We start from the raw sequence: 18,943 nt of genomic DNA, 5'->3' as shown, positions 1-18,943 counted from the left end.
TTGGCTTCGTATAAAAAAAGATCCTAAAGAAAATAGTTTATAGGACAAACTTTTCTTTCTTGAACACTTTCTGATGATTTCCATGTTATTACAGTCAATATTTATATATATATATATATATATATATATATATATTTTTTTTTTTTTTCTATCACGCTCATAATCTCGTCAATCCTGAAAATGTCAATAGTTTAGTTGGGACTTGGGACAATGTAGTTGAATCTTTATTTTACAAAAGTTCAATATGTATTTTGTTTAAGAGAATTTTATCTCAAGTTTAAGTTTTGAACCTACCTTCAACCTGTTCTGTATTGTTACTGCTCCACATTCCACACCTTTTAGCTGACTGATTATTCATAGCTAAACACAGAAATCAAAAAGACCTGAAAAAAGAATACCTTTTTACGAGCAATAAATAACTTAAATATTTTGTTAAAATTTTGTGCCAAAAAAATAAAGTATTACACATGTCAATAAATATTTTGAATAAAAAATTATGCGTATCACTTAAATAGCACGCTGACCATGGCTAAAATGCCACGTGGCATTATCACCGTTCAAAACGGATATCCTAATACAGAGGGGTATTAACGTCAAGTCAGCTATCTTTCAGTCAGACAACCTACGTGGTTGAGTCCAATTGTGAGCCGCACAAGCCGTGTCATATCCAATAGAAACCGACCACGTGTTTCTAATGACGAGAAACGATTACGTGGCAGTATTTAGTTTGTCCACGAATTCCATTACTGCCACGTCAGTCTATAGCCATGGACAAACCACTATAGTAAATCCACGCGCGCGTATACATATAAACTCTCTTGCTTCTCCTCCCTAAATCTCACTCTCTAGTTTGATTTTTTCGTCTCTCTCCCTCTCTCTCTGATACAGCCATGGCGTTCGGGTTTCGAAACCCTAGATTCTTCTCTCTGATCCTTCTTATCTCCCTCGTCGCTGGCGTATCTGCTAAAGTGTTCTTTGAGGAGCGTTTTGATGGTATATATTCCTATCCATTTCCAATCATGCGTGTGATCTAGGTCTTCGTCTTGTTACCTCTGTGTCCGCTTGCATTTCAAGTGAATTGAGGTGTTTGAGTTTTGATCTGATCATCGAGTGGGAACTCTTTGTGTCGTTTGTTAAGGATCGGCTTTTTTCTTAATGGATCTGCGTTTAGCGATCCGGTATTTTTTGGAATCTAGAAAATGAGCCAAGCGTCATGGTTTCTAAAGTAGATTTGTAAAGAAAAACTGATTACGTGATAATTGCGACTGTTTGTTGTGTTTTGATATGGATATTGTTTTGGCATTGATTAGGACGCCAGGACTTTGTAATGAGCTGTGATCTCAATTGTTATGTTTTGAGATTTCTTTTTTGCATTCTAATTCTTTTTTTAACGATTATATTCGCTATTTAGTTAACTTGTGTCAAGTGAGTAGTTTCTGACAGTAATTTTTACCGGCGGATGTAATTTCGATGAATTCTCTTGTGAAATTTAAGTTTTTGGAATTTCATAGATTGTTTATTTAGACACGATTGGTAGGTGATTAAGTTTAAGAATTTGATCGGTCAGTCTGTGGGTCCTACATGTCTCCCGTTTGAGGTCGACCTAATGGACGATCTAGATCTTATATTATGAGTCATACATTAGATCTGAATTACATATGTATGAATTCTAGATTATGTATATGATTCTAGATCGTTAATATGGTTCTCGTTTTATGACTGCGCAAGATATTATGTTCTTATCTAACTGAAGTGGATTTAGGCTGTACTCAAACTGTATTTTTATGTTAAAATGTTGTTGAAATTCTGAATTTCTCTTTGATATTGCACTTTCCATCCTGAGGTGTTATAGAGAAAATACTTGGAACGTAAAAAAAAATAAAGGCTGTTCTGATCCAATTGATAAATTATTTGACTCGGTGTTAGATGTATAATATTTGGACAAAAAGTGATTTTAGTTTATGTTTTTTTTAATATGTTTGGCTCTTGTAATCAATGTACTGTTTGCATATATGTTTCTTACTGTCCCTGTTTCCATTATGTCATTTTTGGGAAACGATGAAGATGGGTGGGAGAGCAAATGGGTTAAATCCGAATGGAAGAAAGATGAGAACATGGCCGGAGAGTGGAACTACACTTCTGGAAAATGGAACGGAGATGCAAATGACAAAGGTACTTCTACACCGATGTTGTATTTTTGCTCAAAATAGCTTACTGATAGTACTTAATTGTAAATAGCTGGAATTTGTATTGACCTTGAATGTGTTTTTGGTTTCTCTTCATTACAGGTATCCAAACAAGTGAAGACTATAGGTTCTATGCTATTTCTGCTGAGTATCCCGAATTCAGTAACAAAGACAACACACTAGTTTTCCAGTTTTCTGTCAAGCATGAGCAGAAGCTTGACTGTGGTGGTGGGTACATGAAACTAATGAGCGGTGAAATTGATCAGAAGAAGTTTGGTGGTGATACCCCATACAGGTTGATAACGGTTTCTCTTCGTTTTGAGTGATTTCTTATTTTTGGTTCGCTTTCTGAGTTAAATTTATGTTTCTTATTTTGATTTTGTATTATTGGCAGCATTATGTTTGGACCAGATATCTGTGGCTACAGCACCAAGAAAGTCCATGCTATTCTGACATACAACGGAACGAACCATTTGATCAAGAAGGACGTGCCTTGTGAGACCGACCAGCTCTCTCATGTTTACACTTTTATCCTCCGACCGGACGCTACCTACACAATCCTTATTGACAATGTTGAGAAGCAAACTGGAAGCCTCTACAGCGATTGGGATCTTCTTCCAGCAAAGCAGATCAAGGACCCAGAAGCCAAGAAAGTAAATACTTTGGACTAAAAATCTATTTTTAAATTTTGACTTTTTGTCATCTGTACTGGATTTTAATCATTATTTGATGGATTGGTGCTGACAGCCTGAAGACTGGGACGACAAAGAGTACATTTCTGACCCTGAGGACATAAAGCCAGAGGTAGCTAGAGATAGATTTCTGAGTTTACCTTTCAATTCCCTTTTAATCCAACGTTTGTAAAGCATGCTAATAATACTTAATCATGTCTTGGCATTTCAAAGGGCTACGATGACATCCCGAAGGAGATTCCTGATGTCGATGCAAAGAAGGTAAAATTAAGCTGATCTTCATTTGTCTTTCAATTAATTTCATCCATATGCGTCAGAAGTTCAGTTACTGATTCATGTTGTCATTTTTCCAGCCTGAAGATTGGGATGAGGAGGAAGATGGTGAGTGGACTGCACCAACTATCCCCAACCCTGAGTACAAGGGCCCATGGAAGGCAAAGGTATGTGAGAAGAACATAGTTCGAATTTTCGGATTATAAATATATCACTAATTTCTGATTAAGCTTGGTCTTTTCTGCAGAAAATCAAGAACCCCAACTACCAAGGGAAGTGGAAGGCACCAATGATTGACAACCCAGGTCAGTTTCTTTTGCCTATTCATTATTGACCTAGTTTTCTAGTGTATACATTTGTTGCCTAACATTCAAACATTGTATACAGATTTCAAGGATGACCCAGAGCTGTATGTTTTCCCGAGCTTGAAGTATGTCGGTATTGAGTTGTGGCAGGTAACACTTGTTTCCTCTCTAAGTTCTGTTTTTTAAAACATCAACTGAGTGTTCTTTAGAGACTAATAAGCAAGCTGAATCATTTCATCCAGGTGAAATCCGGAACCCTCTTTGACAATGTCTTGATCACCGACGACGCCGAGTACGCAAAGCAGGTTGCTGAAGAAACCTGGGCCAAGAACAAAGATGTATGTCACCTCATTGCCATCGCCTTCTTTAATCGCACTATCTAATTTCATGAATCATTATACCTAAATGATTTTTTTTTTGGTATTGTTTCTTCAGGCCGAGAAGGCAGCTTTTGACGAGGCAGAGAAGAAGAGAGAGGAGGAGGTACTTTTCTTTACCTACCGTATTTGAAGCATCTTTTATATTCTACAATTCCTCCCATAATGACTCGCTTGTACTTTCATACTTGTACAGGAATCAAAGGACAGTCCTGCTGATTCTGATGTAAGTCTCCAAATTTTAGAAACCATTTTTTATTGTTTTAGCTCTGGTCCTAATTACAGTCTCGACAATTTTCGCAGGCCGAGGATGATGATGCCGAGGCTGACGAGGCAGGAAATGATTCGGACGCCGAATCAAAACCCGAGGCAAAGGAAGAAGACGAAGCCGACGCCGAGTCTGACTCTGACAAGCATGTAAGCTTTTTTTTTTTTTTTTTTTATTGACCAACTTTAATTTGAAGCAAGTTAAGTGGTAATCTCATTATTGTCCCGCTTGCTTTTGTGTTTTGACAGGATGAGCTGTAGGAAGAGAGTCGTAGAGCTCGAGAGATAACTGGAGGCTTTAAGTACTCTACAGATTTTTTTTTTCTCTTTTTATTTTTACATGGTAGGAATTTTCTCGGTGAAGAAAGATTTAGCTGTTTGAGCCGTTACTTGCGACAATGATGAATTATGTGCTTTTTGTTCATTGTCATGAGTGACAAAATAGTTTGAACTTCTAATATTGCAAATGCTATCGTCAGATTTAACCATGATAACTTAAGTTCCAAGAATAAACCCGTGTTAAGAGCTTATCTATGATCTTAAGCAATTTCACCCGAGCATTCTCTGATCCTTTAAGCAATTTCACTCAAGGACAAACAAAAATTGACGGGATATTGAGCACATAATGTGCCGATTTGATATGTGAAACCTAGTTAACTGAGAGTGTTGTGGGATATGTGAAACCGAGTTAATTGAGAGTGAGACTTTTAACATGGATTGTGAAGAGAGTATCCTCTTTTTTCATCTTTAAGCTTGTTTTCTATTGTTAAGTTTGAATGTCAAGGGCTAATTAGACTCGTGTTTATTTCGATTACTTACTAGTTACTGTCGAGTTTATTTTGGTGGTAAATGTTGAGGTCGTGAGTTTGAATAGTTACTTCAGTAGTAACCAAGCACGAAGCCAATACCAATCCAGGGTGAGCTACAGGCCCCCTAAAAAATTCAGCCCTCCCCGAGTTTTTTTTTTTTTTTTTTTTTACAAATTAGCCCGCCTAATTAAGATTCCTGGTTTTGTCAGTAGTTGTAAAAATAATATTTTTTTAAGCAGGTTGTACTCATGAATTCAGTAGTCCTAGAGTTTTTTATTTTATTTTTTTATTTTTTATTTTTAGTCGGACCTTTTGTGATTCCGTTCGAGCATGCTCTTTTGTCGTGGTAGGAATGTTTAAGTTTTTTTTTTTTGGTATGTGGTCAGAACATCGAGTTTAGTTTTTTGAGGTTGGAATGTCTAGTCGAAGTGAATCTAAAAAATGGCGTGAAATTAAGTGCCTCTTCTATAAATATAATGATTCAGAACAACAATACAGATTTATTCACTTCAAATATGTTGCGCATATTTGGTAAATACGGAGGATTTGGGTAACATTATGAACTGCCATAATTACTTAAAGGCAAAGATGACTCGCGAGGAAATCATGCATTTCTAAGTGCGAAACACTACTCATGACAAAGAAGCTCGTAAAAATGTCGAAACTGTCTCCATATGCTATAGATAATCTTTTTACCGTTTACGTAGATTACTTCACATTCTTAAACATTTTTTTTTTTTACTTTTCAAGAAAAACGTAAAATACAATACAAGGTTAAGCGGAAAAGTGTTTGAAGAGAAAACGGAACATTAGGTGAAGTTTAGGCGTTTGATTTGGGCTTCTTAACGATCAACACCGGACACTTGACATTCTGTGCGCAATGGTTGCTTACACTCCCCAGAAATGCCCTGCCAACGCAACATTTTTTTATTGAATTAATGTTCAGCTTTTCATTCATTTTGGAGGAAAATAATAATATCTTTTTTATAGACATAAAATGATAAAACAATACTACGCCATTATAAAGTTTTAAGGAAAAAAAAGTCGTCTTTGGCTCAAAGAGTGGAAGATTATTCTATTCACAAGATTCCTCGCATCTAATCTAAGTTTAACAAATATCCCTATTCAATCTTCCTTTCCTTCTTTCTCTTTTCTTTTTTTTAACTACATGAGTTCGTAGTTCTAACTAACACTTGATTTTTTTTTTTTTTTTATAAATATTTTGCTTTTATAAATTTAACATAAATATTATGTAACTTGGTTTTTCACTAAATGGCTGTTCTATAAGTTATTTTAAAATTTTAGATTAAAGCATATCCAAGTAATGCTGAATCAAAATAATTGATCATAATTATATACAGAGGATTTCATTAATAAAAAGATAATAAACATTATGAATAATGTGATCAAAGCATATTTATACTCGGGATTAGAGAATATAAAGCACCAACCTTTTAATTAAACCGTAACCGTGGCTTCCCAGGACCAACATATCAGCACCAAGTTTTTCTACCATTTCACAGATCACGTCCCTTGGATCGCCATTCTCTATTTTTGTCTCCACTTTGACCTATAAATATCGGAATCACAAACTTCGTTAAACTATATCACTCTTGCAGGGTAATTACTAATTACTTGTATATTTCTATATCTGAAAAAAAAAACTATCACCATAGATATTGCTTCTTGAAAAGAGAGAAAAAAAGGGTTCAAGTTCAACTACAATAATAAATGAAATCAAACTTTACCCTAGCTACTTGATTAGACAATAAATTTAAAAACATATTTCTAATACTGAAAATTTAGGGTATTTTAAATTTTAGAAACATAATTTTTAAAAACAAAATGTGATATATACTTATAATGGTACTTTTTCGAAATTTTGAACAAGATGCTAAAAATATTGATATTAGATGTTCATAAACATTTTTCGAGCAAAAAATAAAATGTTCATAAACATTATAGACTAGTAATTCTATAATATAATACTCACATCCTGGTGAAGGTCACAAGCTCTCTTGGCCTTCTCAATCACGGACTTCGCCACGTCATCAGCGTACCTATCCGTTGCCGCCATCACTTCAGGTGAGAACAAATACCCTGATACGAAGACCAAAATTACAACAAATGCCACTCAATGAGAAAAAAAAAACCTCCGGAGAGCTTAGCTTAATGGTTGATTTACCAAAAGAGCCCCCTCGATCTCTGACTCGCTCACCTGATCCGTCCAAGGCCGTGTAGGTCTGTCGTGGAGGTTTGGCGTAGAGCAGGATGAGGGTATCTTTGTAATTATCGGCGATCACGTTCTTGAGGCACCACGAGAGCGCGTACATGCTCTCGTCTCCTTCATCGACGGCCACGATGATCCTCCTCTCGTTGCTCGCCACGTCATCCATCTGATTCTGAATTTTGCCCGAAAAAAGAAAGGGAAAAACGTTGTATGACTTGATAAATATGTTGCTAACTTTTGTAAGAGACAGAGAGGAAAGTGGACTTATAAATGGCAAAGAAAACAATGGGTATGTATTTTATATTAATTGCTTGTGTTGGAGGTTTCCTGGCGGTTTTTCGTTTGATGGTTTTTTTTTTTCACTCAATCTGTGGGTCCAGTTTTTTTTTTCATCTTTATCTAAAAGATTTGTCTTTCAGTCTTGGGGGATGGACTGCTTTATGGCTTTTGGATATTTTTTTTTTTTATAGAAAGGCTTTTGGACATGATTCCTGCTGAGCAACACTAAAATATCCATACCGACAAATATATTAAAATGTCCGATATTCGTAACTTTTTTTATATTTATTTTTATTTTTTATTTTTATTCTTTTTTAAAGCAATTGAGATTGAAGTTTGAACCACTAGAATTACCATAAGTTATGCTAAGAACCACTCGATTTTCGTAATTGTTGATTAAATATTGATAACAATATTAAAGATTATTTCCGACCCTATCGACTCTTTCCTAATAAAAACACAAACACTGATCTTATTTTTTTTTTTTTTTTTTAACTTACTTGAGTTACCGGTGTATATCAGGAGAATGGGTAAAAAAATATGGGCAGTGTAGCGAAATAACTAAAATAAAACTATAAAATTTGTTTTTAGTCTATGTTTCACAATTTTTAGGGAAATAGCCAACAGATTTATGTGGCAATAATTAAGGTCTGATTTACCCATATTTATTAACAAATTCGTCACTTTCTCTCCCCTACATTTTTCCTACATTTTTTTTACATAAAAACTTCAAAAAACCATATCTATCTCATATGAACTCGAAATTGATTGATTCCAAATCCTACGGATTCGTGACGCCGAGATCTTCAAAAATAGATCCATTGTGTTTGATGAAAAATCATGTTTTATACCATAGATGTAGAAAAATCACGTTACTACATTAAATATGGAAATAATTGGAAATTTTTTAAATTATGAAAAAGATAAATGGAAACGTAACTATGATGCATTAAACATAATTTTTCATCAAACACAATGGGTCTATTTTTGAAGATCTCGAAACCACGAATTTGTAGGATATGAAATCACTCAATTTCAAGTTCGTATGAGAAAGATACGAATTTTGAAGTTTTGATGCAAAAAAAATTATTTGAAAAAAATAGGAGAGAGAAAGTGACGAATTTGTTAATAAATAAAGACAAATCAGACCTTAATTACTGTCACATAAGCCATTTGGCTATATCCCTAAAAATTGTCAAACATAGGCTAGATCCAAAATCACATGTTTAAAGTGGCCTAGTTACTTACAAATCTCAAAAAATATTTAGAACTCACTAAATATATATTTATTATCGTTATTTGATTTTTAAAATTTTAACTAAATAAATTATACGTTTACCATGGTCGTGACTCGTGGGCTATGTTTAAAATTATTACTATATGCACAATTGCATTTAAGCCTTCACTTGTATATACGATTTTTTTTTTTTGCGCACATATATAAGTGACCAAAATTCTTTGTGTATATGTATGTACGATTTTCATTGTGAATACGATTTTTTGTTTCACTTTTACTATATATATATATATGTATATTTATTAGACATGTTAGTATATTGGACGCTCTAGCTTATTAGCCTTTTTAAAATTTAGAATTACGAAATAGCTAACGTTTTAGTAATATTTGGTAATTAGCCAATCTTTGATGCAATAAAACATAATTACCCTTAGTTTTTTTCCCCTAATTCTTTACCAAAAATAAATTAAATGAAAATAATTTATCTATACCTAAATACTCTCTCTCTCTCTCTCTCTCTCTCTCTCTCTCTCTCTCTCTTCGTTACATTTTTTGCCATGACAGACGTAAAAAAAAACAGCATCGCAGTGAATAGTCGGTAATAACTGTTAATAGATTTCTACCATAAACCTATTAACAGTTATTACCGATTATTAGTTAAAGCAGAAACCTATTAACAATTATTAACAACTATTAATTGCGCTTTTAATGTTTTTGATCTTTGTCCATGGCTAAAAAATGTGATGAGAGAGAGAGAGAGAGTGAATGTGAAAATAGAGAGAGAGAGAGAGAGAGAGAGAGATAAATGAGATCCTAATAATTAGGGATCATGAATAATAAATTAGATTTTATTAATTTCGAAAATAAATTATATTAACTATTTAATAAGGTTAAAAAATGGTATAAACAATGTAGCACATAAATAGAATGGCTAGAAATAAAAAAAATTTGAAACGTATGACAAGATAAAATTCTCAAGTTTGAATAGGCTTAGTCAGTTACAAATTTCTAGTATATATTATATACATTTAAAAAAAATATACAACATATTTATAATTATATTTTTTAAGATATTAGTCGGTATACCCGTCGGAAAGCAGTATATCAGGGATATATCATCGGTTTTATCGGTAGTCGATATATCTTTAATCGATATACGAGTCAGTAGTTGATATATCAGTAAAATCAAAATTGTGGTATCGGTATTTTAATCAATGGTTTTACTATAGCGTGTTGCAATATATAAAATCTAAATGAAATCGTGATTATTTATTTAATTATTTCCTTGGACGTACATAATGAGATTTTCTCATTTGCTATAAAATCGTTTTCGTTGCTGTTAATTTACAAGAAAATTTTGAATTTTGATTTTTTTCTATAATAAATTTTTAAAAATTATAAAAAAATTGCAACGAAAAATATCACTTTTTCGATTTTGATGTACCTAGTTTTCATAAATTAAAAAGGGGAAAAAAATAAAGTGCTCAAGTTGTGGACAGCATGAATGTAACTTGAAGTCATGCTTTCGAAGACAATAAGAAAATCTGATAACATTCATTGACTTATTGTGTAGAATTTTATGCCGGTTAGAAGCCCTAAGACACATATTTATAAACTATGCAACGTCAATAAAAACGGAACTTTAGTCAAGTTGCATGTCAACCTAGGCAACAAAGATCTACACAAACAACAAGTCAACCTGGTCAACATGGACCAAGGTAAGCTGTGAGTCAACCTGCTCAAGAAGGACCAATGCAAACAGCGAGTCAATGGTCTGATTCGGGAACTAGTCATCCTCCAAGTCAACAATGTAATGCCCCTCACTAACCTGTGATTCAACAAAGGGTAATCCAACTCTTACATGAACTTTAGAGTATATTCTGTTATAATCCATGGTGTGCAATGTTCTGATGGAGATAAAGTTTTTGTTATTAAATTAACAGCGCAGTCCGAGGTTCAAAAAGGACCTTATTCAGGAAGGATTGAATCGTATTGACCTCTTTTTGGAATTGGTGTATTATGTAACCAAACACAGTTATAAGGTCATTTAATTCCATTATATGTGTGCATATTTTGAGTTACACTTATGTAAAAAAACTTCTGGTAATTAAGATGAATGATTATGTATAGTACAATCTTTTGAGTTACACTTGTATGTAAAAAAACATATGGTAATTATGAGCAATGTTTATGAGTAATGTCATTATGAGCGATTTTTATTGAGTAACAAAATATATGATAATTATGTGCATCTTTTGTGTTCAATTATGCGTTTGTACACTTTATATTATGAGCACAGGTTATGACCTAAGTTACGTCTCCGCTCGTCCGCGCCTCCAAGCCCATCGCTTTGGACCATAGCCTTGACACACATAGAACACATAAGATATCAACATATAGAACAAATCCATAACATTACCAAACAAATAAACTTACAATTAGAAATGGATATCTTAAACACAATATGATTGATTCAGCAAATAATAAGATCCATTTACACGAGCTTTATAATTACACTCATTACTTCAATATAACTACAACACATAGAACAATCATACTAATAATCAACATAAGCTTCAAACTTCTTGCTTCACGTCCAACTTGCTGACTTAACTTCTTCAATTCACTTGCCAAGGCATCACTTCCAATCTGCTCATCTTCCTTATGTACTACATCCCCGTATTCAAATGCGTTTATCTTTCTCACAAAGGTCGTGGAATAATTTCAACCGATCTGCTTCATATTTCATTGTAAAAAATCACAACCTTTGTGTTTGTTTTTTTGCAGAAAGAAAACTACAAATTTCTTTAATAAATTTCCATTACTAAAATTCAAGGATTAAAATGTCGGGGAAATGGCGTCGACATTGTGTTTTTTGGAGAAGTCCGGCCAAAAAATTGCTTTTGTCGTTTCGCAGAAATGTGCTGCCGAAATCACATCGTTCGGTCGGAGAAATTTTGGTGTCGTTCTTAGTCCTTGAGGCGATTTCGCCAAAGTTGACGAGATCTCTGTTACGCCATCCAGATTTTGACGAGCGTAGTGCATATTCAGCAATATTTTGGGAGTTCCGACGACAGTTCGACGTTGTGTCCATAGCTTTTCCACAAATTTGAAGCTTTATTTTTTTTTTGGTTGTTGAGAGGAGAGGAAGGGTACCAGTAGATAATAAGACGTTGAGAAATAGGTTTTGTTTGATATATTCTTTGTAGGCTTTGGAGAAGTAGAGTTTTAACGCAACCATGACCGCTCCGCTAGATAGAAAAAAAAACGCAGAAGAGAGTAAGCTAGGTTTAATTTTAAAATGCCTTAATAGGCTTGGGCTTTTATGATAAACGTAAATGAAACAATTACAATTATACTAAAACCGTTCTATTAAGTAATATATTTAGAACCATAATAATTATTATGAACATAATAAACATAATGTATAAACATAATAAGCATAGTGGGCTTGGGTTTATTATGTTTATTTGTTCATACACATAATAAACATAATAAGTAATGTATATATTTAGAACCGTTCCCGCCTAATAATTTTGTCATTAGGTGGGAAAGCATCAATACCAAATGGGTGTTGGTCCTATTACTTTTTAATTTTTCAAATAATGTATGAGACAATACAATTATACTAGGAAATAATAAAATAAACTACAATGATAAAAGAAAAAAAATGTTATACACACATATTATATTTATATATATATATATATATATATATATATATATATATATTATTTTGCAACATTATTTCCGTTGACATATCCATATTTTATCGCAATTTTCGTCTATAACTTTTTTTCTCAAATTTCCTCATTATTCCTGTCACAATTTCCGTCGGCCACAACAATTTCGATTTTTGAGACCATCGACATATTATCGGTGATCGGCAATTTAAACCTTGCTAAAACCTAATATCAATTATGCAATTAATCAAAAATAAATTTTCGCCCATCAAAATTTCAAACTTCTTAATCGTTTACATACCTTATATTGATGACATCCGAAAAACCTTCTTCCAGGATGTAACGCAGTCCATGAAGTCCTCTCGTAACAAACCAATCCACAATTACATCTGGGCGTTCCTCAATTTTGAGGCTTCGATGAGCTTCTTTGTTTCAGGAGGACATTCGTCTCTTCGAGTAACTACTGGAGCTATAGCTTTCCATGGTTTTCGCAAAGCTCGAGCTTAAAGAAGATGGATTCGAGACCAAGAATTGTTGATGTTGGACTTCGTCCTCAAGATAACAAGAGAGGAGTTCGGCCCAATACAAGGAAATTGGGCACAAGCCCAAGTATTTGTGCTAATAGGTTTAGGAACGACGCCAGTCAGATAGAAGATTCAAATACCAGCTCGAGATAACCGCCCTCGAAGACTCGCAGATACGAAGGCAGTCAGCCCGGACGATCCGTAATTTCTCCTCGTATGAATAAGTCTCTAACGACAGGTATCCGAGACGTAGTAGTGAGTTCCAACTGAAACACGACGTGTCACCTGTAACCCGGAGCTCACGACCTCATCTCTCATACTATAAATATAAAAAAAAAAATAAAAAAATCAAGTATATGTCAGACGCGTTACGTTATTCCCATTTTTACTCTATGATCTTGCAATCTTTGTCTTCCAGTTGTTCTATATTATTTTGAGCGATTATAATAAAAACAGCCCCGAGCTTACTTTATACTCTATTTTATTGCCTTTATTCGTTATTAAATTCATCTAGCTCTTCTGTTTGGTCTTGCAATTGAGAATTGAGGCTCATTTACAAATCTAAATCGACCCATTTAATCTCGTAAATTATCGTGACTGTTTTAGTGTGATTTCTCATGTCAACAAGAATAATGGCGTCGTTCGAATTTGGCTTCGTTCGAATTTGGGAATAAATGAAACCCTAATATAATTTCACTAAATACATGAGAATTTTAGGGAAATTATGGGAGTATTTAAATCTGAGAATATCCAAGGGTAATAATATAATTTTTTGAATGATATACACGTGCACACCACGTGATTGAAATCCTAGCAGAACTGAGCAACATTTGACAAAAAGACTACTCTTGATACAAAATAGTAGTTCGAGATAAACCGTTGTCAAAAATCAAAATAGTAGGAGTAAGTTGTTAAAAGTCATAGTTGATGGGTCAATAGTATAATATATCCTAAATGTTATAATAAGTTAACAATGTGAAAATAAACTATGCAATGGTGGTGTTGACAAGAGTAGCCACCTAGGCCGGCATTTGCGTCACGCACTACATGCTAGAGAGTACATATAATATGAGTCATGTACATACAATTATATATATATATATATTTTTCTTATCGAACAATTATATTCTAATAATGTTGTCATGATGAGTCTAGTTTTTAGCTATTTCGATTATAGTCGGAACTTTTACTTTTACCGGCCACCAATTTTTTGTATTATTTCCATTGGCCGTCATCTAATTGTTGTCTTAATCGCATATCGCCTCTGCATCTTAGCATTGCCTATCCCTCTTAAACATCATCTTCAAAGGAATCGGTAAACTCATATGAGAAACAGCATAACTTTTTATGTATAATTTTTATGTAATATTGAAAAAAATTGAACGAAGCCCTAATTTCTCTTGGGTGATATCTTAGCAAGATTTAATAAAACAACAATACCAATAATATCATGTTAATTAATTATAGAGAGAAATGTAGTTTATTGATGATCCATAAACGATACTACATATGAGCTCAATGGCTTTGATTATAAATAATAATAGTGGTCATTTAGATATAGTAAGATTCGATAAGGATTTCTGAGGCTTAAGCCTTTTAACTATACACTCCGATAAAGACACTTTGTGATTGAGTAAGTCTTCTTTAACAGTGCTTTGATTTGATCCATGAGATTCTTAATCCGATGTACTTTGATATTGGTCTAAGCGAAATAGCCAAAATTGTATTAAAATTAGATATTTTACCAAAGTCATAAAATATTTCCAAGTATTAGATACCTATAAATTTTTTTACCTTAAATAAATTTATTGTTGGCTTAAAAGTATTATAAATTTGTATCAAAAATATAATTGAGAGTGTCATTATTTTTATTGACCACATATAATTTTAGCTATTTTGCTATAATTGTGTTTATTTTGCTATAAAGTTATAAACTATAAATTTTAGCTATTTTGTAAATTAATTTATTTTGAAGGACTATTTAGTATATTTTTATTTCAATAAATAAATATCAGCTAATAAGAAGGATGATTATTTTACTAAAAACTTAGTTTACAATTGTAATCCTCTCTTTCCAATAATTTGAACCTAAATCACTATTTTATAAAATTTATATTTCACTAGCGATTGAGAAAACACATCAATCATTGATGAGTTGAAGTAAATACATGACGGTGCTAGGAATGGCAACATGTACGGATATGAACGGGTGCACTTAAATCGGTATTCGACCTGTTAGAAAAAATACCCATTACCCCGTTTCATCAAACAGGTCGAATAACGGGTAATACCCGTCGGATAGCGGATGTGAAATTTCAATACCGATACCCATTAACCCAGTTCACAAATAAAAAATAAAAAATTTATCACTCAATATATCTAAATATAAATTATAAACTACAATTTAGAGTAAAAATATAATTCAAAGTAAGAACACTAAAGCAAGTTAAAATTCATAGGTAAAAAACAAACAATTTAAAAATAGAAAGATATATAATTAAAAAAAAATTTATAACAGACCGAGTTAACGGGTTAGCGGGTCGGATAAAGCTATACTCGTACCAGTTTAAATGTTAATGGCTATTATCAGTTAACTCGTTTCAAACGGGTATTTTTCAACCCGTTTAGACCGAGTAACAGACGAGTTAACAGGTATCGGGTAATAATGTAATCCCTACATAGTGTTACTGATTAAAAATTAATAGCAAGTAACATTGAAAACGTTTTATTCAGAAATCGAGCAAATATAAAAAAATAAAAATTCGACTTAAAACTAAAGGGAGCGCTAGTTGAACAGGTTATATACCATAAATTGATTGTGTTTGACAACAATGGGGATGTAGCTCAGATGGTAGAGCGCTCGCTTAGCATGCGAGAGGCACGGGGATCGATACCCCGCATCTCCAATTTAATTAACATTTTATTTGTCTTTTCCTTTATATTTCTTGTACCAAAATTGGAAAAAAAAAAAAAATCTTTTGCATGCATGTATGGACTGATTTAACAGGTTTTATTTTACAAAAGCAAATACGCCAAAAATATTGTCAACATAAGTACGGATTAGGTGGTATTCGACACCAACTAATTTACTATAAACAAACTTAGAACCACCAACCGAACACTGAACCTCTTTTACGCTCACCCACTTGAGTCAGTCCGGATCTTGACACACACGGTAAAAAAAAAATTATTCCTTATTAAATGAATGGTTCCACTCATCAGCTCACTGACATCCAGGGACTCAAAAGTCTAATCTTCTTGTTTAAAAGAGCGATTAACTTATTAGCTCATTGATCAGAAACTCTCTTCTCTCTTTTCTGTTAAATCTCTCTTCTCTCTAGTTTTCTCTAGATTTTGACTAGCTGATTTCTGATTGAAATTTACTCGTTGAGTTTTGATTGATTTGATGAGATTTAAATACTTTCCAAAGTTCTATCACAAAAAAAAAAAAAAAAAAAAAAAAGATTAAAAGATAAAAAGTCCAATGAGTATGGCCACATATATCTGCATTGTGTTGGTCGCATATTTTTCTCAAGGCCACATATTTATGCAATTATTGTATTCACTGCAACTAAGAAAAACCAACATAATCCTAAGATTCGTACTGCAATAATACCAAAACATATCAAATTAACTAGAATCTTCTGTGTTAGCTACAAAAATGTTCAAAACATGAAACAAATTATTATTAAAAAAAGCTACAAAACTAACTTACAGATGGGTAATTCTTTTAAAAAATCAAATTGATTTCTAAAAAATTGTCGACAATTATATCAAACTTATTGCGAGACAGTGATTTGCAACGGCTTGCAGAGGGGTTTTTGGAGAAAGAACAATGCCTTTCACTCACGTAGCACATATGTTGTTGAGTGCCTTATTCTCCTTCAAACCAAAGGCATTTGTTTGTCGATCTTGAAATGAAGCGACTTGTATCGTATCGGTGTTTGCATCAATACCTCTCTGGTTTACCATAAAAATGGGAATTTTCTGAGGCCACTCTGAAAGCGCATTCATCTGATAGGTCTTGAGCAAGTTTAGCTCCATCCGAACATTGTGGACAAATTATCTACAACCTTGTCTGCTCTTTTGACCATATCATCGACATACATTTGTGATCCAAATCCAAGAACATATTATTAACAAGTCTCTGGTAAGTCACCTCAACGTATTAGCTCATAACGATTTCAACTACAACAAAAACTAGCAACAGCCGCGACAAAAGTCGTGGCTGTTGCTATAAAAGTCGTGGCTGTTGCTCCTTCAGCCGCGACAACAGCCACGACAAAAGTCGTGGCTGTTGATCCGTTGCTGTTGACCAACAGCCACGACTTGTCGTGGCTAAATTCAGCCGCGACTAGTCGTGGCTATTGTCGTGGCTGTTGCTCCTTCAGCCGCGACTAGACCTGCTTTTTATACACAAATATTTAGACATTTCCTAACACTACTCAACCAACATATTGTGAGTTAAGCATGCTTGTTTTTCCAGCTTCGAATTCGGACACTGAATAAGCTAGGTTGCTACATAATATGAAGAAAGTCAAAGAAATAAACTTTCTTACAATGAAGTAAGGCTACTTTGTAAGTCCTGGAAGGCCAATCGGTGTCAAGTTCACAACTGCCAAAGTAAAAAAAACATTAATGAATCAAGGGTTGTATTTCATCAGAGCCAGTTCCTTCCCCACAGCAGCTTCATGAAAATACAATCCCCAAAAACATAAATAAATATTGGCTAATTTGGCATAAACACCACTTTCACAAATTTATTCAAAACCAGTTTCAGAATCATACCAAAATCGTTCCAAATATCGTCCACTTAGTTGCTGTCAGTTTCATACGAGATACGCAGGAAGCACCAACTGTTTCTCTTTCCCATCATCTATGCACCGAAACTGTCCCGATGAAGCACTAAACCTCCAATAATCTGTAAACATTCAACACCATTGAATATACTAATGAATGAACTAAATAATCAGAACAAATAGAATAGAAGATGAAACCAGGTTGTATATCTTCCAATGTTTAGCAATCATGTACCTCTGCATCAACTGTGTGGGAAACAATCAAAGCCAAGTTAATAAAATCAGAGAGACGCACGGAAAAACACACATTCACAGACATTGGCCACACGCACGGGAAAAAAACAGAGAGACGGATATAGAGAAAGAAAGAAATTACCCCTGTGAGGACTCGCTCAGTTAAATAACCTAGGTTTAGCCACTTGAATAAAATCTCCAAATACATGATATGGCAACCACGAAATTAATGAAATTAAAAAAAAAAAAAAAAAAAAAAAAAAAAAAAAAAACATCAGTTTTCAGAATCTCAATCAAAAAACCCTAACTTGTTTTCTTAAAATCCATCCCGGAGAAGGTAAATTAAAGGTTTACCTTGCAAGATAGACGAACTTCGGTGTGTTCGGAGTTTTTCAAATTCTGGTTCTCCTTCTTTGTCTTTGATTCTCGCTGATGCATCAGTGGTGTGACACCAAGACGCCGATTCTGGAAAATCCATTTTCAATATCGACGAAGAAAGCTTAAAACTCAAAAGAACAGACCCAAAAATAAATTCAAAATTAGGTCACAAACCTTGATCGGTGATGGAACTGGGGAAGACACGAAGAGGTGAGGCATGGCGGAAAGAGAGACAGAGAGAGGGAAATAGAGAGAGAGAGAGAGAGAGAGAGAGAGAGAGAGAGAGAGAGCGAGCGAGCGAGAGACACAGAGAGAGAGAGAGAGCTAATGGGATAAGGAAAGAGGGAAATGAATTTTACGGAGAAAAAGAAGTTGCGCTCTTTCGTTTAGAGAAAATTTGATGGCGCTCTTTTTTCAGCGAAAATTTAAGCAAAGTGCCGCTTTTTTTCAAGAAAAAATTGATATAGCCGCGACTAGTCGTGGCTATTCCCGTATATAAAAATTGTGGCTGTTGCTAGTATTTCTTGTAGTGTTCGTGCTGTAAAATGAGATTAAAGAAAGAAAAAAAACATGGATGATATGTGTGTATGTTTGATGATTTTTTTTATATATAGTTTATAAAAAGTGTATACCCAACGGATAGAAAAGTGCCGGTGTCCGTTAAGCGTTT

General features: G+C 33.7%; 2 protein-coding genes and 1 non-coding gene across 4 annotated transcripts; 2 read left to right on the top strand and 1 right to left on the bottom strand.

Moving 5' to 3' along the window:
• The first annotated feature begins 826 nt into the window (after positions 1-826).
• CRT1A (calreticulin 1a) lies at positions 827-4,594 on the top strand. The gene is made up of 14 exons (XM_089601890.1): positions 827-993; positions 2,065-2,172; positions 2,289-2,481; positions 2,581-2,839; positions 2,934-2,990; positions 3,092-3,139; positions 3,232-3,318; positions 3,399-3,456; positions 3,539-3,606; positions 3,699-3,794; positions 3,892-3,939; positions 4,030-4,059; positions 4,137-4,250; positions 4,350-4,594. Exons 1-14 carry the CDS (start codon positions 891-893, stop codon positions 4,359-4,361), a joined length of 1,281 nt encoding a protein of 426 aa, XP_089458016.1. The 5' UTR covers positions 827-890; the 3' UTR covers positions 4,362-4,594.
• A 965-nt stretch (positions 4,595-5,559) lies between these two features.
• On the bottom strand, positions 5,560-7,427 carry LOC149381357 (universal stress protein A-like protein). 2 transcript variants are annotated; one of them, XM_089601891.1, is made up of 4 exons: positions 7,095-7,427; positions 6,903-7,009; positions 6,361-6,479; positions 5,560-5,817 (listed from the first exon to the last, which is right to left on the bottom strand). In XM_089601891.1, exons 1-4 carry the CDS (start codon positions 7,303-7,305, stop codon positions 5,730-5,732), a joined length of 525 nt encoding a protein of 174 aa, XP_089458017.1. In that variant the 5' UTR covers positions 7,306-7,427; the 3' UTR covers positions 5,560-5,729. The 2 variants fall into 2 exon arrangements, with proteins under 2 accessions (XP_089458017.1, XP_089458018.1); XM_089601892.1 differs by having other exon boundaries at positions 7,128-7,423.
• Positions 7,428-15,695: 8,268 nt separating this feature from the next.
• On the top strand, positions 15,696-15,768 carry TRNAA-AGC (transfer RNA alanine (anticodon AGC)). The gene has a single exon. It is a non-coding gene; the product is annotated as a tRNA-Ala (tRNA).
• Positions 15,769-18,943: the final 3,175 nt, after the last annotated feature.

This window comes from Urtica dioica, chromosome 11 (genome assembly GCF_054948205.1).
Source record: "Urtica dioica subsp. dioica isolate 48M chromosome 11, U.dioica_male_clone48M_v1_H2, whole genome shotgun sequence".
Taxonomy (NCBI): domain Eukaryota; kingdom Viridiplantae; phylum Streptophyta; class Magnoliopsida; order Rosales; family Urticaceae; genus Urtica; species Urtica dioica.
The sequence above is the reverse complement of the archived record's forward strand: the minus strand, read 5'-3'. Positions and strand labels throughout refer to the sequence as shown.